This window comes from Castor canadensis, chromosome 19 (genome assembly GCF_047511655.1).
Source record: "Castor canadensis chromosome 19, mCasCan1.hap1v2, whole genome shotgun sequence".
Lineage (NCBI taxonomy): Eukaryota > Metazoa > Chordata > Mammalia > Rodentia > Castoridae > Castor > Castor canadensis.
Window position 1 is genome coordinate 29,872,863 of NC_133404.1, and position 27,750 is coordinate 29,900,612.

General features: G+C 41.3%; 1 protein-coding gene across 2 annotated transcripts in view; it reads left to right on the top strand.

Moving 5' to 3' along the window:
- Cers3 (ceramide synthase 3) overlaps positions 1-27,750 on the top strand; it is a 104,494-nt gene that overhangs the window by 67,813 nt on the left and 8,931 nt on the right. For both annotated transcript variants that reach the window (XM_074062101.1, XM_074062103.1), the window contains exon 10: positions 10,266-10,419. In XM_074062101.1, coding sequence (XP_073918202.1) covers positions 10,266-10,419 — 154 coding nt within the window. The remainder of the gene's footprint in view (positions 1-10,265; positions 10,420-27,750) is intronic.

Below are 27,750 nucleotides of genomic sequence, written 5' to 3' on the forward strand. Positions count from 1 at the left end.
TTATTAAATTACAGTGTTGTATGATAGCAATTACTATTTATCTTGTGTAGTGCTGGGGATGGAACTTAATGATTCATATGTACTAGGCAAGAGCTCCATCACTGAGCCGCATACCCCAACCCTCATAGCAGTTACTGACAGGATAGATACTGGCTGCAGATTGCAGGTAGATGTAGCTTTTCAGGGTGGCTTGCATGGTACTGCAAGTGCAGTGATGGCCTAGCATTGCCTCTCCTTACATCCCAGAAGCTCTGCAGTTCCAGTTGTGTGTTTCTGTAACAAGCAATCTGAAAACTCCAGTTTAAGTAAGTGGTGGGAAAACGTTTTCTGTGAAGGGCCAGAGAGGAAATATTTTTGGCTTTGAGAGACACTTATGGTCTTTGTTACATATTTTTTATTTTTTTGTTTGTTTGTTTGTTTTACCACTCTTTAAAAATGTATCAAACTATACTTAGCCTACATGCTACACAAAAACATGTTACAGGCTAGATTTTATCCACAGGCCAGTTTGCAGACCTTTTTTTTAAAACAACATTTGTTGATTACTGCTGTCTCTCATAGTCCTCAGAGTTGATTGGCCGTGGCTAGATAGTTTCCACTTAGGGTCCCAGACAGTCAGGGAGGGGCTAGAGCTAGAATTTTCTTGAGGCCTTCCTCAGTCCCATGGTTGAAGTAACATGTGTAAATCCAGCTGATTGGTGATGATTGTTATCTGGGACCTGAGTTGGGCTGTTGACTGGAACACCTGCAGATGGCCGTTCCACACAGTAGTGGACTCCTTGTAACATGGCAGCTGCAGTTCAAGGATGAGCATCTCAAGAGAGGGCCAGGCAGACCCTGTACTTCTTTCTGTAACGAGGCTCAGAAGTCACATCATGAAGCGTTTCACCTCACGTTCTTCATTGGAACCAGATTCCTGAGGCCGGCTCATATTCAAAGGAAGGATGATCAGACTATTTCTTGCTGGAACTGGTTTCAAGAATCGACAGAGCTTTTTTAAAAGTGTGCACTATGGAAGTTCTCAGTTCAGGACTTCTCTGAGGAGCTTCTGCGTTATTGCTGTTGGGCTGGCTTTGGATTTAGCAGTGGAGAACATTTACCTCAGACTTCCCTGGGTGCCTCAAAATAAAGAGGCAAGCTCACTCTCTCCCATAAAGGAAGAGTACCACACACAAACACACACACACACACACAAAGAGCTGAATACTGCAGTGGGATTAAGTAATTGTGAAGGTAGTGTGCTGCTTTTCCACACACCTTTGAACAAGATTCAAGAACTCATTTTCCTGCCAGCATTTTTCTGGATTTCAAGAAGAATTAGTTACGTGCATTTGACATTTTCTTGATCTTGACACTACATTCACCAGTCCACTGCAGAGGACAGCCAGGACCACTGTTTGCCATCTTCAGAGAGTTGGATTGTAAATAAGGCAATATTTATAGACTTGACTTTAAGATTGTTTGCTGGTAAAAATATTTCTGTACTGGCATTGGTGGATTCTTATTGTTTGAAGGTTGAGAAATACCTCACCAAACCATTGGAAGTTTGGAGATTTGTTTCCAATGGTCTTTGAAAGAGTCACTGGTTTGTAATGCTTTCTGTCAGAAAGGGAGCTACCTAGGGCTGGGCATGGTGGCTGTGACCCACTTCTCAAGAGGCAGAGGTAGGAGGATTGCACTCTAAGGCTACCCTAGGCAAATGCTCCAGAGACCCTATTAGTCAAAAATCAACTAATACAGTAAAAGAACTGGAGGCATGGCCCAAGTGGTAGAGAACTTGCCTGGAAAGCCCTGAGTTCAATCCCAAGTACTGCATAAAGTAAAAATTAAAAAGAAGAAGGGAAGAAAAGGAACCACCTTCAGCTGCAGTGTCTCCCATCCACTTGAACGTGTTACACAATCATGTTGGTGGTGCCAGAGAGGAAAATTTAGTTCCTTGTTGTAAGTCTGGTTCCAGCCTTTTGTCTCAAACTTGTAACTCTGCAGATTCATCCCACCAGGATATTTTATTCAGCCCAAGTTTTTTGGGAATGTACAGTGTGTAGATAGTAGATGTGGGTGCAAAGCGGCTCAACTAGCCTACTTCAAGATCCAAACATTCTTAGAGGCACTGTGGAAGACCACGTGCAACCAACCTAGCTACTCTGCTCTTCCCAGGTGCACATTTTGTGGTGAGGTACGGGAAGGATGGTAGAAGGCCCATCTGAGATGTGTCTGGAAGCTTTGAGCAGAAGAGCTGGAGCTCATACAGCACACTCATTTTCCCTTTCTTGGGTCTTTCTTTCATTGCACATAGCCTCAAGCAGATTTGCTTTCCCCTGGTGGGTCTCCCTTTTGTATTTCTGCAGCTTCAGCATCCCCTCATCTTTCCTCTTGCTATGTCTGAGGATCCTATTATCTGATTCTCAGTGTCAGCAAGAGTTGATTACCTTGCTTTTCTAAGTATTGTTTCATTAACATTAGGCAGAAATTCAAATTGGCATTGGTCAAATTGCTTTTGTTTAATTGCCCTCTAATCCCATTTATTTACATTTTATTCAAAACTGTTTAAATTACGCCCAGGATTATGTTTTTCATATTGTGTTCTCAACTATTGTTTTCCAGCAACGACCCCCATATTTTTGAATTATTGGATGCATTTATCTACTTGAACATTATAAAAATACCACCAGAGAATCATTAGGCTAGAAAGACATTTCTCACATCAAGTAAACTATTTCCTTGTCTCCTGAATGTTTCCTCCATAAGTAACGAGTGCAGATATCAATCTCTTCTCATAGTTCTGCAGGCAAGAAGCACTCTGCTTGCTGACTTTGCATCCTGCCATCCATCAGGTGAACATCATCGGCCGAAGTTTACAGGAGGCAGAGCAGCTTCCTGCCTCATTGCTTAAACTCACCTATGCAGCTAGTTGTTGTAAAGAATTTGAGGAGTGAGACACATTTCCTACCCTCCAGGACTGCATACTGGTAGTGGAAGAGATCTTTGTATCCACTTCTTACTCATATATTTCAAACGGTATTTGAGTGACTTCTCAGATGTTCCAAAAAAAAAAAAAAACTAAGGCATTTCCAATATACATAGTGTTCAAATCCATAGCCTCCTTGCCTCCAAAAGCACCTAAGCTTATTATCACCTTTTTTTCCCCATCACCTGTCACTGGATTTAAGAACTCAACTTTTGATATTTAGCTATCACTAATACAGAAAAATTGTACTCTAGGAAGCCCACACATTAAGGAGATTTTATGGGCAATGGAACCATAGAAATACTTGCAATAGCAGTGAAGAAAGGAGAGTTTTTGTTTCTAATTAAAGACAAAGCTGAAAGCATCCAACAGTGCTCTTAGCTGAGGTTCACCGGTGAGAAATACGAATGAGAACACAATGAACCCTGTCTTTCCTCAGGCCTGGGGCCTTGGCCCTGTGTGATAAGAGGGCTGAGCATGGGTTCTAATAGTGCCACGGTCTGCGTGGTGCTCCTTAGTGATGCCAGCAGAGGAAAGTAGGGCTTGTGCAGTATGAGAAAGGCTACCACTCCCTTAAGCCACCACTGCAGATGTGAATCTCGGAACTGGACTTTCCAGTTACACAGCTGGTGCTGGAGACAGTGAGTTTACCGCAAGTGTTCACTGTCTGGTTCAGCAGGGAGCCCTCGGAGCTCCCTCCCCACCCATGTGCTTTGTAGGTTCTTTATGGCGTGTTTAAATTTTCAAAGGATAGCTCCAACAATCACTCTTTAAGCCATTCTCTTAGAATAAGGGGCCTTACTCATAATTTGGTCCAATCCCTTTATTCATTCACTCAGAAATAATTTTAAGTTTGCAGGAAAATTTAAAACATGTAACATAGAATTCCTGTATAATCTTTTACCTGTTTACATTTCACTGTTTACTTTGTCCTTCTTTCTCCCGTTCTCTGTCTCTCTCTCTCCCCCCACTCACACGTGTTTCTGAACCATTTGAAAGTTGCAAACATCAACTCCACAATTCTTGGTGCCCTAAATACTTCAGGGTATATTGTGGATTTCCTAAGAACAAGGGCATTCTCTTATGTAATCACAGTGTGATTATCAATTGCAGGAAATGTAGCACTTTACTTCATGCTCCATTTTTGCCAATCCAGCCAATAATGTCTTTTATTGCTTCCCCACACACAGCCCACTTGGAGCCCTGTCCTGCATCATTTATTGCATTTAGTTGGCATTCACGTGGGACAGTTTCTTGCCCTTTCTTTGTCTTTCATGTCATTTACATTATTGAAGCATTTGAAGGCTATGTTGATTTTTCAGATGAGGAATCACGGTACTTCTAGAATCCCACAGTTAGTGTGAGAGAACCAAGACTAGAAACAGGACAGCTGAACTACCTCTGAGCTGAGGAGGAGGAGGGGCGTCGTGTGCCTCACTATGCATTTATTAAGTTGTCTCCCACTACACAGTCACTTTGGAACCTGAGGCATCTCTGAGCTGGACAGTTTCTCACCTATAGAGCCCTGTTTTGTTAACATAAACGGACTTAACGTTCACACCTATACTTAGCAAGAAAAGAAGGCTTCGATTTGTGCCTATCTAACCCAGCAAAACCAGCTACTGTTTATGTCAACATTGTGGCGTATTCATTGTAAGTGCCAGTGATTGAGAGTTACAATAGGAAACAAAACCAACAAACAGAAAAAGCTGAACTTTACTGTCCAAGTTTACTATCCAAGTTTATAGCAGTAGTTTATCAATTTGGAAGGATTGAATTCCTGTGGACAGGAGCCCAGTGGTTCTAGGAATCCAGGAGACAGGCAGTCTTTTGACATTCCCTATGGACAGGAAAATTCCATTCAGTCACTGAACAGTAATGACAGAGGCTCAGGTGTGTAAGTGCTGTGCATTCATGCATGCGTCCATGTGTGTGCACACCTTAGGGAGAAAATTGGGAAGGATAGATGCATTTTTTTTTATCCTTCCTATTAGCAAAGAAAAGGAAATGTAGATTGTGAGGTTGGACTGTCCTTTGGTGAGGTTCTGAAATTTTAACTGAGGCACTGTAACCCCCCATAGCAGGTACTGCATTGGCTTCTCTTCCCTGAGCTCCTCTGTCCTCCCACAGAGAATGCTTAGGCTGTGCCAGCCCCACTCCCCTTTCCTCTGGAGTCTACTCTTCCTCTCCAAAGTGGCTTCTTCCTCCTCACAGAGCAGAAAGTCTAGCTAGTTCTGCAGCTCTGACCTGGGGGCCGTAGCCCTGTCATTAGTGTGGGTCCTCAGCAAGGGTAATGGGGACTGGGGAGCAAAGGATCAGAAGTCATAGTAGTAGTAAAGTGATCCTTATAGTAGCATACTTTGAGTTACTTACTGTGTGCCAAGCTCTTTCCATAACAACCCAATGACATGGGTGGGGTGCTGCCACTTTACAGACAAAGGTAGCTGGAGAAAACACTGATCCACATCTCACAGGTGCCAGAGCCCACACTCTGGGCCCCTCTCTCCAACTACGCAGCTCTGTCAGAGGCTTTTGCACTTTAATGAGAGTTTCTTTCATTTCGAGAGCTCTACAGTTTGTGAAGCTTGTGTGTGTCTCCCTGCTGCTGCCCAGTCCGAGGACTAGGGTTAGTTCCACTGATGCACTAAGGCTTAGTAACTCAGATAGGTTTGAGGTAAGAAATGAGTGGCATCAGACCCTGAACCCAGTTCTGATGCGTCCAGTCAAGTATGCCACTTTCTTTTCTAAAGCCTTTCTTAAAAGAAAGGCCACACTCTGACCTTGATGTGCAAGGCCTATTTGAGATGGCTCCATCCACCTTCTCCTCCTCCACCTATGAACTCCCAGATTTTGCAACCCTGGGAGCTCTCACAATGGAGGAAACTTCCATCAAGGTTCATTTGTTCCTCCCACCAGAGGGCAGCTGTGTTTGTAGTAGAAATTCCTCCAATTGGAGCCTATGGGTGAGGCACCAATTCATACAGGTGACTACTGCTGTAATTCAGGCTGTGTGTGTGTGGTGCTAGGGATCAAACCTGGGGCCTTGTGCGTGTTAGACAAGTACTGTACAATTAGCTCCATCCTGAGCCCCTGAGAAGGATGTTTTAAAGCATAATGTATAAGCTAGATGGCAAGGGAGCAACTAACAGGATGAATTATAAAATATTTTTAAATTAATTTGCCAAACATATAAACAAGGTTAAAAGAAAGTATCAGACTAGATAATTATATTTAACATGATTTAAAATAGTATTGATATCTTTAATATACAAGAACACTTATGAATCAACACAAAAATGTAAACACTGCACTAGAAAAATGGATAGATACTTTGAGTGGCTCACAAAAGAATAAGTAAAAATAGAATAGAATATACAAGTACTGTATAATAAGTAGTTACTTCATACAAAACAAAAATGTAATATAAAAAGTGCAATGTTATTTTAGATAGAGTCTGAGATCCAAAGAAGTGGGTGCTATCATGTGTTGGGTACAAGAATATAAATTTTCCTACAGTCTCATAGAAAAACAGTTTAGCAGTATATTAATAAGTATAAGATGAGTAGAGACTTTGATTCAGGTTCAGGATTTTAGCTATCATTTTTATCAAAGTAATTTTGTATAAAATTCTCACAGCATTCTTTTTTTTTCAATTTGGGTTGAAAGTATTTTATGAGGAGTTTTGCATCTATATTCATCAAGGAAATTTTCCTCTAGTTTTCTATTTTTGTCGTATTCTTACCCAGTTTGGGGATTGGGATAATAATGGCTTCACAGAATGAGTTTGGAGACTGTGGGGAGTGGATTATGAGAAGTTTATGAGAACCTGACATAAGCACAGTTGTGCTCAATGATCTACAGGCTGAGTTTGGCACGACCTTAGCCGCAGAAGAGAGGGAGAGGCAAATGCAGCACAGCTGCTTTTCCTAAATTGTTTAAGTTCAGAAAAGTAGAGAGCAGGTTTCTCTTGTTAAAATGTCACGCCCCTCCCCAAGAACTGTTGTTCCACCTCCTGTTTACCATTGGATATAAAAGATTTGCTGAAGGAGGACATGGTTGATTGATTAGTAGGCTGCTGAGTTGTGCTAGAGATTAGAGAAAACATGGGACAGTGCAAATCTGAGGACTGAGACTTTAAGAGAGATTAAGGAAAACATGGGACAGAGTGAGTCTAAGGAAAGAGACTTTAAAGAATAGAAAAGAAGCAAGGTTTTAAAGAATAGTGAAGAAGTAAGGCCTTAAAGAATAAGAGAAAAGAAGCAAAGTACAAGAAGAGTTATTATAGAAAAGAAGCAACGAGGCTGTTCTGCGTCTCCATCCAAGCGCCCAGCACACCTGGCCCCAACTTTCTGCCCATCTGTCTTCTATCGTTTGTCCTCTCTGCATCTGTCATTGCCCCCAGTTAGGTCAGGAGGAACAAGAGCTCACTAAGCTCGCTACAGGAAGCACTGCTTCCCTTTGCACAGTGCTCTTTACAATGAAAATTTGGGAAGAACTTAAATGTCTACCAATTAGGGATTAAATTATAGTATATTGATGAAATGGATTTCTATGTAGCCATTTCACAGAATGGTATGTGCTAGAGGTTGACAAACTATGACTCACAGGCCAAGTCCAGCCCATGGCCTGGTTTTGTTAATAACATTTTATAGGAATACAGCCACATCCATTAATTTATAGACTGTCTGTACATGAACTAATTTATGTAATGTTAGCTGCCATATCTCCACTTTCTTAGCACAGAGTTAAGTAATTGCAATGGCAGTGTAAAGTATTTACAACAGGGACTAAATGGCCCAGAGGCCGGAAACATTTATTACCTCTCCTCCTACAAACAAGTTGTGTGCTTTTGATACAATGCTATATCCATTGATGTGGAAAGCTCTCTATAACATATTATGGAGTAAAAAAAGCAGGAGACAAAGTCAGATATGTAGTGTGATCCCTATTAGGTGCAGTTAGGTGGTGATGGGGGATGCAAAAACAAAATAGCACCTTTAAGAATGTATTTTGAGGAGAGATGTCTTGAGTTATGTTCCCCAACATATTTTGGGGTGTCTTTGAGTTGTGAGATTTGAAGTGATTTTTTTCTTAACCTTTTTTATTTTTATGCATTTTCTAAATTTCTAAAAGATAAATTTATATTTTTGAATTGAAAAGTAAACTTAAGAAATATTTGCATAAATAAAATGAGTAATAATTATTTTCCAAAAAGACAGAGAATTTGTACTGATAACTCACAAGAGGAAAAAGAGCTACTGAGCAGACTTAGAGAACTGTCAGAGCATTGCAAATGATGCCAACCGAAATTGTTTTGTTTTCAAAATTAACAAATTTAAATCCACTAGATATTGGTCGGGGGATCAAGGAAAATATCCATAATTTCTGGTGCCCTTATAAATTGTTAAAATTTTGAAAAATAACTTGGTAATGTTCAAGTACTTTCTAATATGCCCTTGGACTTTTGTACCTTTAAAGTATACCCTGAAACAGTAATCTCAGTTTCAGGGTGCCTATAGAAACTCGCTTCTAAAGAAGTCATCTTCCGTGTGGGAAAAAAACATATGCACCAAGTTGTTTAAGCAGTGTGAGATGTCTTTGATTTCAAGCTAAGCGGGTTTGATCATAAAATTGCATGAGTGCTGTTTGTAGCATGGCCACTCCCATGCATGGCTGGTAGGGATGCAAAGCAGCCACTCTGGAAAATGGCATCTCAATCTCCTATCTAGTTAAATCCATACTTACCATATGCTATACAACAACAGTCTTACTCTACTTATTTACCCTTAAGAAACAACTTACATTCACGGCAAAATGTGTGTGAATATTTATAGCAGTTCTGTACATAACTGTCATTTACTGCTCTAAAACAGGTGAATGGATAAAGAGTGACATATCCATGCAGTAATGTGTGTGATATATCAACTCAGTAATAAAAATGAGCCATGTTATCAATACTTTTAACCACTTGGCTGAATCAGAAAAGCACATACTCAGTAAAGGAAGACAGTCTCAGAAAAACGCTGACAAACTGGAGCCCACCTATATGTATGTCTTGAGAAGATAGCAGTGAGGGGACGGATCGCTGGTCAGTGGCTGCAGGTGTTAAGGTTGGGGAGAGTGTGACTGCAGAGGGTAAGCCAGCGACTGTGTTGGCCTTCTGATTGTCCTGTGCTCTAATTGAGGTAGTACAAGTTAAGATAGGAAAAAAACTGGAAGTCGGTGCACTAAAATTACAGCATTGTTTGAAATGATGGTATCATGAACACTTTTCATTTTTTTAATTTTTCTAATTTATTTTTTTTTTATTTATTTTTTTTTACAGGGGCTTGAAACACAGCTTTTTATTTTTCTAAGGGGGAGATTTGGCTCCGAGTTTGAGGGCACACAAAAGGCCCTCCAAAAAGGAGACAGAAATCTCTTACCCTCCTGGCCAGAAATAGCCCCGGGGGAGGCTGGGCTGAAGCCAGAGGCCAAGAAGCCATCCCAGCAGACCTTGGAGAGGTCTTAATTTTTCCAATTTAAATGAGCAAATTGTTTTATTACTAAATAATATTCTTAGAAGCAAACATATTCAAGCTCTCTAAAATCATAACAGTGTATGAAGTTTGGAAAGGGAACAATTAGCCTTCAGTACTGCAATAACATCCGAAGACACTGTGCATCTTGGGTCATCAGGGAAGTTCAAATTGTGTTCAGGAATCTGCTTATAAAATTGATTATATGCAGAGTTCCCTTCAGGAAGTGGAAGTAATCATGGAATTTGTGCTTTGTTAAAAATTCTTTCACTGGACATTTTACTTTTGCATAATTCTCTGTTCCTGTGTGTGTGTTGCTGGGATTGAAGCCTAGCCCTCAGCTACACCTCCAGCTCTCCATTCACCATTGATGCCAAGTAAATGAGATTGTCATTAAGGCCAAATGAGACTGTGTAACCCCACGTGTTACCTCATTCGTTCTTCATACTCTCCCTCCCCCTGGAAGATAAGTAGGATGAGAATATGCTCTTCTGTCTGCAAAGAGGAAACTGAGGTACAGAAACTCTCCAGTATAAGCAGTAAGCAACAACAGTATGTTTTTAACTTTGCTCTCAGGACAGAGCTTGTACTCTTCTGTTGCTTGCCAATAATGTTATAAAAAGTAATAGTACACTATTTTTTTTTCTCTTGGGAATTTCCTGGACATCATTAGGGATGAAATAAATACATGTTTTAGGAGAGGAAATATTTGTGTTCTTGTTGAAAATTCATGAGTGCTTTGATGGTAATGAAATTCTCCTGTCTGTTTCATTTTTCAGGATTTTATACTGCACCCTGATTCTGCCTCTGCACTACCTTGAGCCTTTCTTTTCATACATCTTCATCAACCTACAGCTCATGGTCTTGCAGGTCCTTCACCTGTACTGGGGTTATTTCATCCTGAAGATGCTCAAAAGATGTATATTCATGAAGGTAAGAGCTATCCAAGTACCATTGTTCCTAAGTAGCAGACTTTATCATTGGACTAAAGAGGAGAACTACATGGTGAAATGCTGAATTAATTCATAGTTTTAACTAGAATTCTTTCTTTGTGTTGATTTGACCATTGTTATTTGTTTTGAGGTGTGAGGGTTGAACCAGGGCTTTGCTCATGCTAGGCAAGTGCTCTACCATGAAACTATTATTTAATTATTATTGGTAAAAATTTTCACTACAATGTAGTTAGGTTTTTCATAACTAGTTCTCTAAAGTACTTTAGTTACTTTTAGGGATAGCTCAGTAGTAGAGTTCTTGCCTAGCATTTGCAAGACCATGGGTTGGTTCCCCAACACTGGAAAAAAAAAAAAAGAAATTGCTTTTACTAGAGGAGATGTTACTGCTCCTTGAGGACCCTTAGACAAGTCTGAACTTGGTCCAGTTGTGACAAGCTTTAGGATAATGGTTGAGTAATGCTTCAGAACCTTAGGTTACTTTGCTGAGCATCCAGTTTGTGCATAATGCTCTCTCCATGAGCTTGCTTGTACTCTCTGTTGTCTATCACTTGGCTGTATTTTTTTTCTGAAAACATCTTCTTTCCTAAACACAGCCATGCATTGCTCAACTATGGATCACATTCTGAGAGATGCATTGTTAAGTGACTTGGTTATTGTGTGAATATCATAGTGTACTCACAAACCTAGATGGCATAACCTGTACATACCTAGGCTTCTGGTGAAGCTAACTGCTCCTAGGGCCATGATGAGCAAAACAACATGAGGTTGAGTGAAACCCAAGAGAAAATGATGAGACCAGTGAGATGAGTGATTATGCTGCTGGTATAATATAGCGTACTCTTTCAGAACACACTTTTATATAAACCAGTAAAAGGATTACACTGTAAAATAATGGTGAGAGTGTAGTATAGTAAAGACATCACCCAGTTACAGTCATTTATTAACATTGTCAAGTACTATGTGCTGTCCGTAATTGCCTGAACTCTACTGGCAGTTTAGTAGGCTTGTTTATACCAGCATCACCACACACATGAATAAGTGTCATGCCTCAACATGAGGACAGATACAGCTTCACTAGAAGGTAGGAAGTTTTCAACTCCATTATAATCTTATAACCACTGTCATGCCACTGACCAAAAGGTGGCTTTGCAACCCACGGCTATAATAACAAATTATAATACCTTTTAGATAATAGAAGGTTTTGTATTTGTTTTGTTTTGAACTCAGTTCTGGAGTTTAATTACTGGCTTTAGGGATGTAGTCCACCATCTAGTGGAGAAATATTCACCATTGGCAATGAACTACAGTGTACAGAATGGCATATGCTAAGCAGAGATCCCAGAGATGGTGGAAGAAAAGAGAAACTCATTGACACAGGAAACCAGGGCAAGTTCCATTGAGTGGTGGAGCTGAGTTGCACTTTGAAAACAAGCAAAAAGAAATCAGATCATACTCCTTTGTCTGCAAATCAGACATCTAAGGAAGTTTCAGTCCAGCATCTTTCAAGTTGAAAGTCGCAGCTGGTCTACTCTGTGGTGTCACCATCCATATATAACACTGTGTTGTATCATCAGAATGGAAGACTTGTCCGTAACAAGCAGGCTGGTAATTACTTGGAAAAGTTCATTTTTTTGATCAAATCTCTGATTAAGTCACTTTTCTACTTTAGTAAATGTGCCTCAAAGATCATTGAGGAGTTGCCAGATGAAATGGACAGTGCAATCATTGACCTCTGCTCTTTTTGCCATTTTAAGTTCTAGATCTAGACAGAGGTATAGAAAATTGAGCTATATCTGAATTATATTTTTAAAAAAACTAACTCTGAGAGTGTGTTTAAAAAAACCTAAACTACTGACATGAGCTCCTTTTCTTAAAGTGGAGTGACAAGAAAAAGAATTTGTGCCAAAAAAAGAAAGAAAAAGAACTGTCACTGAATGGTTCTAGTTGATGTAGTTCTAAATAGGTTGTCTGCGATCTCTCAAGACTATGATGTCTTTACATAACTGATAAAGCTGAGATGAGGTTAAGAACTGGAGTGGTTAGACAATTTGCAGCTCCAGTAGTTGGCGTACATGGAGGTTCCTCAGCTGAGCCTATAATTCTTTGGGGTCAAGCCTTCCTGGACCTCCTGTCCCCTTATTAACTGGTGAGGGACCCAGAGAGAGCAAAATTTGAAAGCCAGAGGACATCTTGTTTGGTTTCATTGTGATTTTCACATTTTGATCTCTACTGGGTCATGCCAGGCCTGATTGGAAACCCAGCGGCCTGGCAAACAGTGGGCCAGAATCCTGATTTCTTCTTCTGGACTTTGGAAAAGCTGTTTCCAATTGCAGTTTGACAGCAGTGGTGGGGCCCCGCAGCCCTAATCCTTGCAGTTCGAATGACTTCAGCTGGCTTGCACGTGCACTCGCTTTTCCACAGCAGTGGCAAAACTGGCTGTGAAATCAGCTTATTCCTCCAAAGCCATAAAGCCTGCTTTAAAGGAATGCTATTCGAAGGCAGAGTTGCACTGCAGAGGGGAAGAAGGGGGAGGGGCAGGAGCTGAAACTCTCAGAGGAACAAGTCAATCAGTTTCAACTCTATTTAAAAAGCATTTAATGCAGCTTCGGTTGTTACTAAGGTGACTAATTCCTGGATGCTTTAAAAATGGACTTGTAGAATTCACGTCTCCAAATTTTCCTTTTAAACCTTTTAATAGATATTGAGAATTTGCCCCTTCAGTTCCTTAGGCAAGGCAGGCAGTAATTTTAAATACACAAATGACTGAGTAATTTGGGAAACAAACCACACTGTTTTAGGTGGAAAGTTACAAAGTAATTTGTTAATCATTTTTGGTCTCCATGAATTTGTACAGCAGACTTAAAAGAAGAAAATTGTTATATTTCCTAAAACTAGTATGTGTTTGTAGTAGTCACTTCTCATTTTCCATAAACAACAGAATCTTTCCACCACTTGCTTTTCTTCTTGAATAAAATTCTTAAAATAAGAACATCCCTATAATTTCAGATGCTAGCATGTATTCACCCTCTTAGCAGGCCTCTTGAGGCTTAAGAACAAGACTTGGCCCTGGAACTTAGGATTCCTACAGAGTAGGTGATTTTGTGATGAACTCCCCGCCCACACCACACATCAGTAGATGCGACAGGCTGACAGTCACTTTGTCGTTCAGGTACTTTTAGAGGACATGAGAGGGAACACGGTATGCCTTTGTTTAACATTACCTAAGAGACCTTGATTGTCCTGAAGCTTTTCTTCCTTTCTTAGTGACTGTCACACTGGGTCCTGACCAACAAGCATGTCTCTGTGACATCTTACACTGGTGACTAGCCATGGCATGCAGGGGAAGCTGCAGTATGCAGCCATTAAAGCCAGGAAGGAGACACGAGCCATTGGCACCCACCCTGGCCATCTGCAACCAACAGGCTGTGTCCCTTGAGGTCACACAGTGAAGCTTTGAATGTCCTACACCGGAGTAGATAAACAAAGGAACATGCTGATAAACAGGAGGAAAGTGAGGCCTGGATCGAATTCACACCGAGACCTCAAGGCACAGCCAGCACTGGAACTTGAGTCTCTTTACTTCAATGCCTCACCTTTTTTCTGATTAAGAGCAGAAATTTAATAACCAGAAAATTCATTTAAAATACTTACATAAAGTCAAAGAATAGTTCATAAGCAAAGAATAATCAAAATATAGATTAAGATTGAGCACAAATCGTTCAGCTTGCTTTTGAAAATGTTAGTTGTTTTTAATCCCAAATCAACCTTTGTTTTTGTGTTTTGGTTTTTGTGGTAAGAGGGATTGAACTCACGACCTCAAAACTTGAGCCACACTCCCAGCCCAATTTACTTTAGTTATTTTTGAGATAGTCTCATGCTTTTGGCCCTGGCCTGCCTCAGGTCACAATCCTCTTACCTACACCACCCACATAGCTGGGATTACAGAGATGTGCCACCATGCCCACTTTTTATTTAAGGTACAGAGTCTCACTAACTTTTTGACCACACTGGACTCAAACTGTGCTCCTTCTATCTCAGCCTCCCACATGGCTGGGGTTCTTTTTTTTTTTTTTGCAATACTGGGGTTTGGACTCAGGGCTTCACACTTACCAGGCAGGAGCTCTACCACTTGAGCCAGTCAGCCAGCCCTGTCTTGTGTTGGTTATTTTTGAGATAGAGTCTTGCAAAGTATTTGCCCAGGACTGGCTTTAAACCTTGATCCTTCCCAGTAGCTAGGATTATAAGCGTGAGCCATGGCGCCTGGCTCATGACTGGTATTTGAACCATGAGCCACTGTGCATGGCCCCCTCAAATCATTTCTGGGTAAAGCAACTAGGTAGCTAAGCATATGGAATCTGCACACAGGCAAACCCCAGTTCTCCTATTTTCTGGCTGAGTGATGGAGGGAGAGCCTATTCCCTCTCTTCATTACCCCAGTCTACTGCCCTATAAACTGAGGGTGATGACATTAGGACCTCCCTTTTATGATAAACCCTTCAAAGGATAGAAAGCTCATGATGAATGTTGGGTTGTTACCTTTTGCCATTGCTCCCTAAGCAGGTCCCTTCTACTGAGTCACAGAAAGCCTGGAAATGGCAAGTTGCTGGCAGCTGGCCCCCAGTCCACCCTCTTCGTGTTGCTTGGACAAGCAGCACGGCCATGTCCATGTTAGAATACTTGGCCTGTAGCAAGGGCTCCAGTGACAGTTTCCTAACTTGTCTTCTGCCAGTTGGCTTGCATGGTTCCCATTCCAGATGATCCTTTTTTTCGAAGCATATAATACTTATACAGGGGGAATACATTTGACATTTACATATGTGCTTACAGTATACCAGATGATCTTTTTGGACACATTCTCTCCAATGTCAGCATGTTGGGAAAAAATACAAAGTCTGTAACATCCACAAAGCTACCAAGTCTCGTTCGTAGTAGATTAAAGCAGATATGAAAACTGCACTTGAGGAAGAGAGTAAGGACAGATGAGGAAGTTGTATGACTCGCCCCAGGTCCCCCAGAGTGACTCACACCCATGAAGTCTGGGTTGCATGTGCTCCTCTGTTTCTTCTTCAGTAGTTCAGTGTCCTCCAAACACAAGCAACACCTATTTCGCTCGTGTTTGTGTTTCTCTGTGTGTGTATTTAGTCTGGTTTATGCTCAGCTCACACAGATGTTGTAATCTCTGACTTTGCTGAGTTATCTTTTTTATCATTGCTTTGCAAGTAACTGGTGAATTTATCCCAGCTCCTCATACAAGACAGTTGGGAAAATCTCATCAAGGCTCCCGGTGGGAGTTTTCTGCCTTAAAGCAATCATAAGCCTGAGTTTTTATAATCCTGCTGGGGTAGAGTTGCTTAAAGAAGTCAGTGGATAGATAGCCATTTTTATGATAATCAAAGCAAGAAAATGCATTATGAGTGAGAGAGACAGGGCTCATGAGCGAACCACCTCTTCTCAGCTCTCCTGCCCCCACGGGATTGCTGTTACTTTACCCTTGGAAGGCCAAAACGTGCAGAGCTGAAAGGAGGGGGTCAGCTGCCGAGCAAGGCTGCATGGGAAGGTCCCATAGTCATGCATATCAGGACTGCAACCACAGGGTGACCTGATTTTCAATCAGATAACTTTTCTGTACCTCACAGTAACATGATCCCAGCATTCATACTTTTGCAAGCTATTTGGAAATTCTCCTAGTGCTGTGTTGTAAGGCAGTCCCTCTTTCTGTTGGGACAGTGATACAATGGCTGTGCTGCAGCTGCAGCGTCTCTCTGTTGCTGATGACACCACATGTCTTTTCAACAATCTTTTTTTTTTTTTCTTGGTGGAATTACAGGTGTGAGCCACTACGCCTAGCTTCTTTTCAACTCTGAATTGCATGTAAACCGCCCTCTAATGGGAAAAAATGACATTAGGATTTTTTACAAAGTGAAACAGTAGTTTGTTCTGCCTTTCTTCAATGTGCTCACAGCCAAGAGCTGGCTGAGGACTGTCACCCAAGCGGACGGCAGCTGCAAGTTCCCATTAAACTCAGTCAGTCTCATGTCCCCCTGATTGCCTGTGAATTACTCAGTTACACGAATGAGTTCCCATACTGTTCTGTCACAGATTAGCTCTCCTTGCACATTCTTACATTTCATGTCTGGTATGCTTTCTAATAATGGTTTTCAAACTACTAGTTCTTCAGAGTACTAGACTAGTCAAGGCCCTGACCAATAGAAAGTCAACTGGAGCAGGTGTCAAATGAAGGGACTTGCTCAAGAGAAGAGCTGCCAAAAGCAAGCATGTTGCCAGTGCCTGTGACATTTGAATTCTGCCTTTCATTCCTCTGTCTCACATGGTCCCTATGATGGCCCCTGGGCCACCGATCATACCTTGCTGCACTTGCAAAGGAGGTTGGGTTGGGGAAGATCCAGGTGAAAACAGATCAAAGAAGCTGCAAGGCATTTCTTACACCCATGATTTTAAAAATCATTTCACAAAGACGGTTTTTAATTTCCACATGATCCTCAGAGGAACAGACAAGCTCCATTTTCTTTGTAGAGAGGTAGACATACATGCACATGAGCATGAACACACAGATGTCTTATGTAGAGTCTGAGATTTGGGCCACGGGGACAGAAATAGTTCAAGGCTCGCTGATAAACCTACATGTCACATCTGGGTGTGAAAGTTTATTACAGGGCTTTGGGCCAGAGAGAGGTCGGTAAAAAACAGGTGTGAGGTGCTTTGACCTTGCTGGTCAAAGCAGTCTTTGTTAGGCCTCTGCTGTTTTCTGGGACCACATCCTGTGTCCATCTCCCCACTCCCATTACCTAAGTCTCAGAAGAGAGTTTCATGCAACACAAAAGAGATGATGTTCCTGAAAATGTAGACAAGGTAAAAGAAATTAGTTTCTAAAACATTGTCATTTTGACTTATCGTCTGGGCTTTAGCGCCTGAATGATTTATGACACAGATGGCTTGGTCCATGTTCTGTTTCAGGTAGCAAATATGCCATCTGTGGAACTCTGGGCTCTGAGAGATTCTGTGTTCTTCCAGTAGTGTCTCCTTGCCACATGTCACAGCTCAGGAAATCCCAGGGGAGCAGCCCTGGGCAGCACTCTGCCTGGCCCCGTGGTCTAGTGGAGACAGTTCATCAAATTGTCTGATGAGAAAACGTGCCACTTCCAGCGCTGTAGAGTGTATTTGAAGGAGGTGGGGGAGCCATGGAATCCCTGGAGTCAGATCTGGCTTGACCTTTGGAGACAGAAGCCTTCCTGGCCACCAGTCTCCACAGTCTTACCAGTCGGACTGGGCCTCCCTGCCTGGTGAGGCAGCCTTCAGTTCTCTGCAAGCTTGCCTTTAGCTCAGGGACTAGCAACATTTGAGGTTGGATAATTCTTGTGTGGGTGCTGTCCTGTGCATCATAGGATGCCCCCTACATTCAGGTAGCACCTACACCCTCGTTGTGACAACCCAGTGTCCAGTTGTTGTCACATGTCCAACAAGGAGGGCGGATTTCCCTCATGAGAGCCACTGCTCTCTGTTTCCCTCTCTACAGATAAATCATGCCTTCCTCTCCAAGCCTAGAAATGGTGTTGTTTCTGGATGTTTCAAAGTGTCCGTTTTATTGTACCACATTTACTTTCTCCTGTTCTGTGTGCTATTGTTATTCATTTTTATTACATATAGTTATATATGTGTTCAATTATACATAAAACTAATTCTGTGTTGCTATTTGTTTTTTGTTTTGAGTAATTGTTTTCTATGGTGATAAAACTGAAAACTTTAATGTTTTATACTTACCTCGAGATTTACCACTTATCTCTGCATTCCTTTGTGTAAGTGCAAATGTCCATCTGGTATCACTTTTTTCTGTCCTTCTTCTTCATGGAGACACTTACTTCTTATAGTGCAGGTCTTCATTCTCCCAGATTTTTATAGAATACTTACTTTATATATTTAGGAATATTTGTCTTTTCCTTCATTTGTTTATTTATTGCTGAATTTGGGGTATCAGGATGTCTTCTTTCTTTCATTACTTCAAAGCTGTTGCTTCACTGTATTCTGTTTTATGTACTTTTTCTGAGATGTCTGCTAACTTCATATCTTTATTATTCTAAATAATGTATCTTTTCTCTCTGGCTGATTGGGGTTTGTTGAGCTTTTCAAATCTTGGGATTTATAGTATTTTATCAAATTCAGATTTCAAATTTTTCCAAATGTCTTCCTCCTTCCCTCACTCCCTCCCTCAGTCCCTCCATTCCATCCTCCCTTCCTTCCTTCCTTCCTATGTTGGGGATCAAAACCAAGGACTCGCTCATGCTAGGTAGGCACTCTGCTCACCAAGCTACAACCCGAACCCCCAAATTTCCTCCATCATTTCTGTCTTCTTCTGGAACTTCAGTTGCCACTTACATTGGCCCACAACTCACTGTTGATTTTGGATTCCCCTGTGCTTCACTGTGAGTAATTCCTATTGCTATGCCTTGGTCTTTTATAGTGTCTAAAATGTGATTAATTTTATCTAGTGTAGTGTTTTATTTCAGGTACTTCTGTAAATTCCATTGGGTCTTTTAACTTTTCCATTTCTCTCCATATTTTGTGTTTTTCTCTGCCTCCTTGAGTGCATGGGGCACATTCACAATAGCTGTTAACATCTTTGAAAATTCCATCAGTTCTGATATTTCTGGGTATGTTTCTGTCAGTTGAGTTTTCTCCTGGACATGTACCATGTTTTCTAGCTTCTTTGCAAGTTTTGCAGTATTTTTATTCAATACCAGACATTTTGAATTTTACAGTGTTGGATGCTGGGTTCTGTTGTCTTCAAGTAGTGTTGATTTTGCTTTTGTTTGCAGTTAAGTTACTTTTAGTAAATGTGATCTTTTCAAAACTTGCTTTGTTCCTGTAAGGTCAGAAAAGCCTTTAGTCTGTGGGTGTTAGGTAGAGTCCTTGCTGATCTCCTGGATGCCTATGCACACAGTGAGAAGACAGCAAACTGCAAGCCCAGTGTGAACTCCAGGTATTGTTATCAAATCCTTCTTGATGGTTCTTTGTCTCATCCCCCATGAACAGATCAGAATTCAGCCAGACTGAAGCACCTCAATCTCTGCAGCATGATTATGTGCTTGCTCGCGCTCTCTCTCTCTCTCTCTCTCTCTCTCTCTCTCTCTCTCCCCCACCATTGCCCTTCTTCTCTGTATTATATTCTGCCCCACAAAATCTAGCTTCCTGGTGTTGGTGACCCTAATTTCGGTTTCCTCATCTCAGTGGCAGCCCTGGGCTCAGTTTAGGTTCTTTGCTTTGCTTTGGTTTAGACCCTGTGCCCAAGCCGTAAGCTGGGTGGTCATAGGACTTTCGTTCTTCATGTCGCTTTTCTCAAGAATCACAGTTTTTCTGGGTATTTTATCTAGTTTTCCAGTTGTTTAAGGTCTAGGGGAATTTGTCACTACATCATGTCCAGTAGCAGAATCCATAGTACTACATTTTCTAAGTAACAATAGTTGATACGTTTCCTGAGGCAGCCTGCTTCTGTTTTTAATCAAGTAGGATGGTTTGGTGGCTCCTTTGTTTCTGATTTACCCCCTGCCCCAGTGCTGTCCAATAAAAGCATAATGTGAGCCACACATACATTTTAAAATTTTCTAATGGTAGTGCTTAAGAAGAAAAGAAACAGGCAAAGTCAATTTTAATATATATATATTCCCCCAAGTTCTGCTCCCCCGAGTTCTGCTTGTCTGCAGCCGCCACTTCCACTTCCTGTCTTACAGGAGGTCTTAGCTCCTTCTCACAGCAAGAGCCATGCGCTGCCATGTCGCAGCCCATGGCATTTATGTCTCCCTTTCTCCTCCTGGAGTGATTCTGCCTGTGCTTCCTAAGTCCCGCACTCTAACTGTGCAGTAGATAGTTTGAACTGTGTTCTCTGTTACCAAGGAAACTGAAGGCACGTGTTCTTGGTGGTTCTGTAGTTGTTTTGGGAGAGTGAGGGGATGTTAGGAATCAGGCGATTGCCACTGTTCTTCAGTTCCAGAAGTCTTGAGTAGAGCATTTGCAAACTTGGGTGCTTGAGCTGTTTCTAATGTCCGAAAGCTTGCCATATGCCTCACAAGTGACAATGACAATGTCAGTTTGGAAGGCCCCACAGAACAGCAAAGAACTACATGATAAACTCTTGGAGACCAACCACGATGCTCTGCACCACCCTCGGCTGTTCCTGCAGGCTGAATATGTCCACTTCTTTCAGTCATGCCTCCTGAGGTGTGGCATGGCATCTTTGGACCTACCTCACTACTCTCTTATTTCTTTTCTCTTTTCTTTCTTTCTTTCGTTTTTCTTTTGCGATAGTGGGGCTTGAACTCAGGGCCTCACGATTGCTAGGCAGGTGCTCTGCTGTTTGAGCCACTCCACCAGCCCTCCTGTTTCATTTTATCCAGGCCCTATAAATGCTGTACCTGGAACTGAACAGAGTTTTTTTTTTTTTTTTCATTTTTCTTTTATTATTCATATGTGCATACAAGGCTTGGTTCATTTCTCCCCCCTGCCCCCACCCCCTCCCTTACCACCCACTCCGCCCCCTCCCTCTCCCCCCCAATACCCAGCAGAAACTATTTTGCCCTTATCTCTAATTTTGTTGTAGAGAGAGTATAAGCAATAATAGGAAGGAACAAGTGTTTTTGCTGGTTGAGATAAGGATAGCTATACAGGGCATTGACTCACACTGATTTCCTGTGCGTGGGTGTTACCTTCTAGGTTAATTCTTTTTGATCTAACCTTTTCTGTAGTACCTGTTCCCCTTTTCCTATTGGCCTCAGTTGCTTTAAGGTATCTGCTTTAGTTTCTCTGCATTAAGGGCAACAAATGCTAGCTAGTTTTTTAGGTGTCTTACCTATCCTCACCCCTCCCTTGTGTGCTCTCGCTTTTATCATGTGCTCAAAGTCCAATCCCCTTGTTGTGTTTGCCCTTGATCTAATGTCCACATATGAGGGAGAACATACGATTTTTGGTCTTTTGGGCCAGGCTAACCTCACTCAGAATGATGTTCTCCAATTCCATCCATTTACCAGCGAATGATAACATTTCGTTCTTCTTCATGGCTGCATAGAATTCCATTGTGTATAGATACCACATTTTCTTAATCCATTCGTCAGTGTTGGGGCATCTTGGCTGTTTCCATAACTTGGCCATTGTGAATAGTGCTGCAATAAACATGGGTATGCAGGTGCCTCTGGAGTAGCCTGTGTCACAGTCTTTTGGGTATATCCCCAAGAGTGGTATTGCTGGATCAAATGGTAGATCCATGTCTAGCTTTTTAAGTAGCCTCCAAATTTTTTTCCAGAGTGGTTGTACTAGTCTACATTCCCACCAACAGTGTAAGAGGGTTCCTTTTTCCCCGCATCCTCGCCAATACCTGTTGTTGTTGGTGTTGCTGATGATGGCTATTCTAACAGGGGTGAGGTGGAATCTTAGCGTGGTTTTAATTTGCATTTCCTTCATTGCTAGAGATGGTGAGTATTTTTTCATGTGTTTTCTGGCCATTTGAATTTCTTCTTTTGAGAAAGTTCTGTTTAGTTCACTTGCCCATTTCTTTATTGGTTCATTAGTTTTGGGAGAATTTAGTTTTTTAGTTCCCTGTATATTCTGGTTATCAGTCCTTTGTCTGATGTGTAGCTGGCAAATATTTTCTCCCACTCTGTGGGTGTTCTCTTCAGTTTAGAGACCATTTCTTTTGTTGAGCAGAAGCTTTTTTTAGTTTTATGAAGTCCCATTTATCTATGCTATCTCTTAGTTGCTGTGCTGCTGGAGTTTCATTGAGAAAGTTCTTACCTATACCTACTAACTCCAGAGTATTTCCTACTCTTTCTTGTATCAACTTAAGAGTTTGGGGTCTGATATTAAGATCCTTGATCCATTTTGAGTTAATCTTGGTATAGGGTGATATACATGGATCTAGTTTCAGTTTTTTGCAGACTGCTAACCAGTTTTCCTAGCAGTTTTTTTTGAAGAGGCTGCTATTTCTCCATCGTATATTTTTAGCTCCTTTGTCAAAGATAAGTTGCTTATAGTTGTGTGGCTTCATATCTGGGTCCTCTATTCTGTTCCACTGGTCTTCATGTCTGTTTTTGTGCCAGTACCATGCTGTATTTATTGTTATTGCTTTGTAATATAGTTTGAAGTCAGGTATTGTGATACCACCTGCATTGAACAGAGTTTTTGAGAAGTGGCCTAATGCGGTCAAGTGAGTCTGTTGTTTGTTTCTCTGATCAGTCCTCTTGTGTCAAGCTTGAAATCGATAGACACCTTCAGCTCTTTGGATGGGGGCTGTTGTCTAGCCCCAGTTCCTCTGGGAACTGTGTGGCCACTTTTCTTTTCTTGTTGGATGTTAACTTCTTTCTTGTTAAACTCCATTTTACATGATCAACAAACACATTGGTAACAGGGGCTTAAGTGTTTCTGAGTGCCTTGGAAAGAATTCAGCATCTTCTACATAAAGCAGCTTATAAGAAAGTCATAGTTATATCAGGCAAATAAAAAAATATATATTTTTTAATCAGAGGATAATTATAATCATATTTAGGATTAATACAAAATAAGGTATACTCCTCATAGCCTAAAGATCTCTCAGGATTCCTAGTTTTTAAATTTCAGATCAACTTGTTTTACGTACTGATTATGTTGGCTACAATGGCCTAAAATGGTCTGTTGGGCTTTGACCAAAAAAACCCCAGTGTTCATAGCTGGACCCCAAATCTGAACAATTGAATCATAATCTCAAGGTTCAGACCCTGGAGGTTTTGGCAGTCTTCTTCCTCCTAAGTGACTCTAATTAAGTAGAGAAAATAGCTGTGTGTGTGTTCTCCCTGTTACTGGAAAAGTGCCCATGATGTCTCTCAGGTCACTGGGCCTACTTCCTAAAAACCAGAGGTCTCTGTACTCTTCCCCACCTTCGTAAAATTAGCTAACAGTCTCAACAGGCACTCCCTTATTGAAAATTTTAGCAGAAGTAGTAGAACTCATGTCACATATGTGTTCTCTGCTAACAAAAAAAATCCCAAAAGTCTTAGCTGAGTGCAGTGGCTCTTGTCTGTACTTTTAACTACTTGGGAAGATTGGGATTTGAGACCAGCTGGGCAAAAAGTTAGTGAGACTCTATCTCAATCAACAAGCTGAATGTGGTGGTTCATGCCTCTATTCCTAGCTATGCAGAAGGCATAAATAAGAGGATCACAGACCAGGCTTGTCTGAAGCAAAAAATGAGACCCTATCTGAAAAATACATACATCAAAAAGAACTAGGGATACTCCGGTAGTAGAGTGCCTAGAAAGCATGAGGCTCTGACTTCAAAACCCCAGTGACACCGAAAAAAAAAATCCTGGGACCAGGTGTGGTGGTGTGTATTTATAATCCCAGCAAGCACTCGGGAGGCTGAGCAGGAGCTACATAGTGAGATCCTGTCTCAAAAAAACCCAAAACAAATCCAAAAGCCTTGTAAATGAAAATTCAACCTATTAAAATAAGCACATAGAGGTTCTTTTCTTAGTAGAAAAACAATTCTGTCTCTCTCTTTTTTTTTTTTTTGGCAGTACTGGGGTTAGAAATCAGGCCCTCGTGCTTGCTAGATAGGTACTCTGCCACTTGAGCTATGTCTCCTGCCCCAGAATTCTTTAATGTACATTTCTCTAGAGAATTAAAAATATGATTCATCTTAAAAAATGATTTACTAGCTTGTTTTTTTTAAAAGAACTATTCATTCTGTAAAGTGAAACATGTTCGTAGGTTTATATTGCCTTTCTGGACTGAAAAATAATTCACAAAATATAGAAAGTAAAGGAAATCAAACTTAGTTGAAACCATGAAAACTAAAAACTTGGAAGAGCCCTAGGTGGCTCTGCTTCAGTCTCTTGTCACTGAGGGCAGCCATCTAGAGGGCTTTGCAGCCTAACCAACAGCTCTAGAGTCAGGTGTCACCCAGAGATTAAGACTGCAGCACCTTGGCCCACTGGCAGCCCCCACCTGGGGAGCTAGAATTCATCTAGAACCACTACCGCACAAGAGTCATCGGTGTCTCATCAGGAGATTCCACATTACTGAGGAAAGTGTCCATGTGGCCCGGCTTCGTTGACCCCAATTCAAAGACAGTGCGACTCCTTTGAGGAAAGGGAAAAAAAGGAGAAATGCAATTGTTCTGTTCTGTGATCATGTCAGCATAGATATTGAGACCTAATACAGCCAAAGGAATGCATTTTGCTGTAGTTCAGAAAACTGAACTCTGATTGAATGTGCTTTTTTTATAGTGAAAATGAAAAATCTCCTTTGAATAGCATAAAATGCCTATTATATGGCTCTTTGTTTCACTGCCAAGTGTGGATTTAGACATGGAGTCATCCACAAAGCAGTGGGACACTCTGAGTCATTCATAACCCCTGGGATTAGACACTGCTGCAAAGCCACAGGTTCCCCAGAATGGAGGTCAGTTACCACATTTCAAAAACACAGCCACAATTTGATTGAAGCCATGGCTGCGATGTCATTCCCAGAGCTGTGTGGAAGTGCTGTGGCAGACTATTCACTTACGGGAAGCCAGCCTTTTCTCCTGCAGTGTTGCTGTGTGTTTCTTCACACGCCAGGGATGGTTTGGTTATTCTTGCAGTCATTTTTGAGGACTATACACCAGGCCCACATATGTATTTTAAACAATGGACAAACCATGTGTAATCAATAAAAACATATGTATTCTGGAATCTCAAATATATTAAAAATTATGTCAAAAGCATAGACATCAGGAGTTGACTTTTTTTTTTTTTTTTGACAATACTGGGGTTGGTCTCGGGGTTTTGTGCATGCAAGGCATGCACTCTACCACTTGAACCACACCTGTAGCCCTTTTTGCTCTGGGTTATTTTGGAGATAGGGTTCCACTTTTTCCCCAGCCCACCTGGACCACAGTCCTCCTGTTACACTTCCTGTGCTAGCTGGGATGACAGACCCATACCACCACACCCAGCTTTGTTCTGTTGAGGTGCAGTCTCAAAAGCTTTTGTTTTGCCTGGGCTGCCTTGGAACCATGATCCTCCCGATGTCTGCCTTGTGAGTGACTAGGATTATAGATGTGAGCCACTGTGCCCAGCTTTTGCACTCCTTTTTTAATGGAGGTAAACTTCATGGAAAGTTCTGTATTACGTGAGTGATGCTGGTTACGTTATGTGCATTGCACAAGGCAAGGTGAAGGAAATAGTGTATTAGTCTGTTTTCCACTGCTATAACAGATACCTGAGGCTGGGTACTTCATAAAGAAAAGAGATTTAGCTCACAGTTTTTGGCTGAAAGTTCAAGGTCAGGCACAGCCCATCTGTTCGATCTCTACTCAGGGTCTTGTGGCAGATGGCATCACAATTGCAGAAGAGATCACCTGGTGAAACAGTAAGCCAGAGAGTGGGAAGGCATCAGTCTTACACTTTCATGGGAACAAACTGGGCTTCCATGACAGCTACGTGAAACCCTTCCAAGAGTGATGCCCAGTGACCTGGACACTTTCCAAGAGGCCCTGCCTCTCAAAGGTCCAGCCACTCCCACGTCAATGCAAGAAAACCAAGCTTCCAACAATTAACCCTGGGGAGAGGAGCCACACCCAAACCATACCAGATGTTTCTAAAGGAAGTAAAACAGGTGATTTAAAGAATGACTTTAATAAGTTTTAATCTCCGAAGCAAATTGTATTTATGGAATCAAATCATCACAGTTTGGTGATCACCACGAATCTGGTCTGTTTTTATTTGTTTCAGACAATATGGAGAGTACAAGGTAAATCTGTTTGTTTTTTTAAATCAAAAGCCATGCAGTGTAATGTAGGCTGTGGCAGTGGGGTAGGTGTGAAGTTTGCAGTTTTTATCTTGTCTGGGAAATGAAGATGTCAGATCAGATGCTTTCTGGAGCCCATTGAGTCCTAAACCTTACTTTTTCTCTTAGAGGCTCATTTTTAAAAAGCCTGTAAGTCTTAGCAAAAGGAAAGAATTTCTTAAGGAATTAGGAAGAAATTAAATAATAAACCATAACTTAATGATAAAATAATTAAATTATAATTAAAATAAATGAAATAATTTGATTATAACAATAGTGAAGTATTATTTAATAAAGTAGAATATCAGTGAGTTGAAACAGAACAAAAAGAAGCTTTTATCTCTGGCTCAAATTCAAGAGGAAGCACTCTGTATACATGGCCCAATCATAAAAACTGCCTCCATTTTTCTTCCCACAAATCAAGGCTCTATGACATATAGACCAGTGGAATAAAGTAGCAAGCCAAGAAGCAATCCCTCACGTGCGTGTTCAAATGAGCAAGGGTACTAAGAGCATTCAATAGAGAAAGGACTGTCTTTTTGACAAATAGTTGTGGGAAAAGTGGGTGTTCACACATAAAGAATGAAATTTGACTTTTTCCTAACACAGATGTCAAATGAATTAAAAATGAATCAGAGACTTAATGTAAAATTCTAAAACTCTTAGAAGAAAATAGGACAAAAGCTTCTTGGCATTGGATTTGGCAGTGATTTCTTAAATATGACACCAAAAGTACAGGCAACAAAAGAGGAAATAGCCAGGCACTGGGGGCTCACGCCTGTAATCCTAGCTACTCAGGAAGCGGAGATCAGGAGGATTGTGGTTTGAAGCCAGCCCAGGCAAAGAGTTCTCGAGACCCTGCCTCAAAAAACCCTTCATACACACGATATATATGTATATATGTACATATATACACTCACAAATGGTTAAGATAGTCAGTGTTACGTGTATAGTACAATAATAATAATAATAGTAATAGACTATCAGCAATGTTTAGACCAGCACTGTATGGACTGTAGAAAGCCAGGACTTGTATTGCGATCTTGGTATTCTGTGCCTAAGAGATCGGACATGAGCCAAAGCTCATTACCATGTGATACTGCAGATAGAGTCACTTTTTTCATGAGCCCCTGAAGCAAAGGAGAAAGCGCAGTGGGCAGCGTGTGGGGTGCTTTAGAGCTACTGCAGATCTCAGAGTGCTGAGTCTTTGGATGAGAGGTTGTTCATCTGTGGGCTCCTACTCCTAGAACCTACCTCCAAAGGACAATTTTGCCTTTGACATGACTTCAATCATGAGTCCAAATTCAGGATTTCCTATTTCTGTTGGTGTATGGGATGCTCTGAGTTGACTGAAGGTCCCCTTCACAGTGTCTGTGACTTCCAGCTGTCCTGTGCCTACAAGGTGTGCCGTACTGACAGCATTTGCCATGACTGGCCCATCGCTGATGTAAGCACTGCAGAGCTCCATTAGCACTAATGACAAGGTCTCCACCAGCAGCTTGTT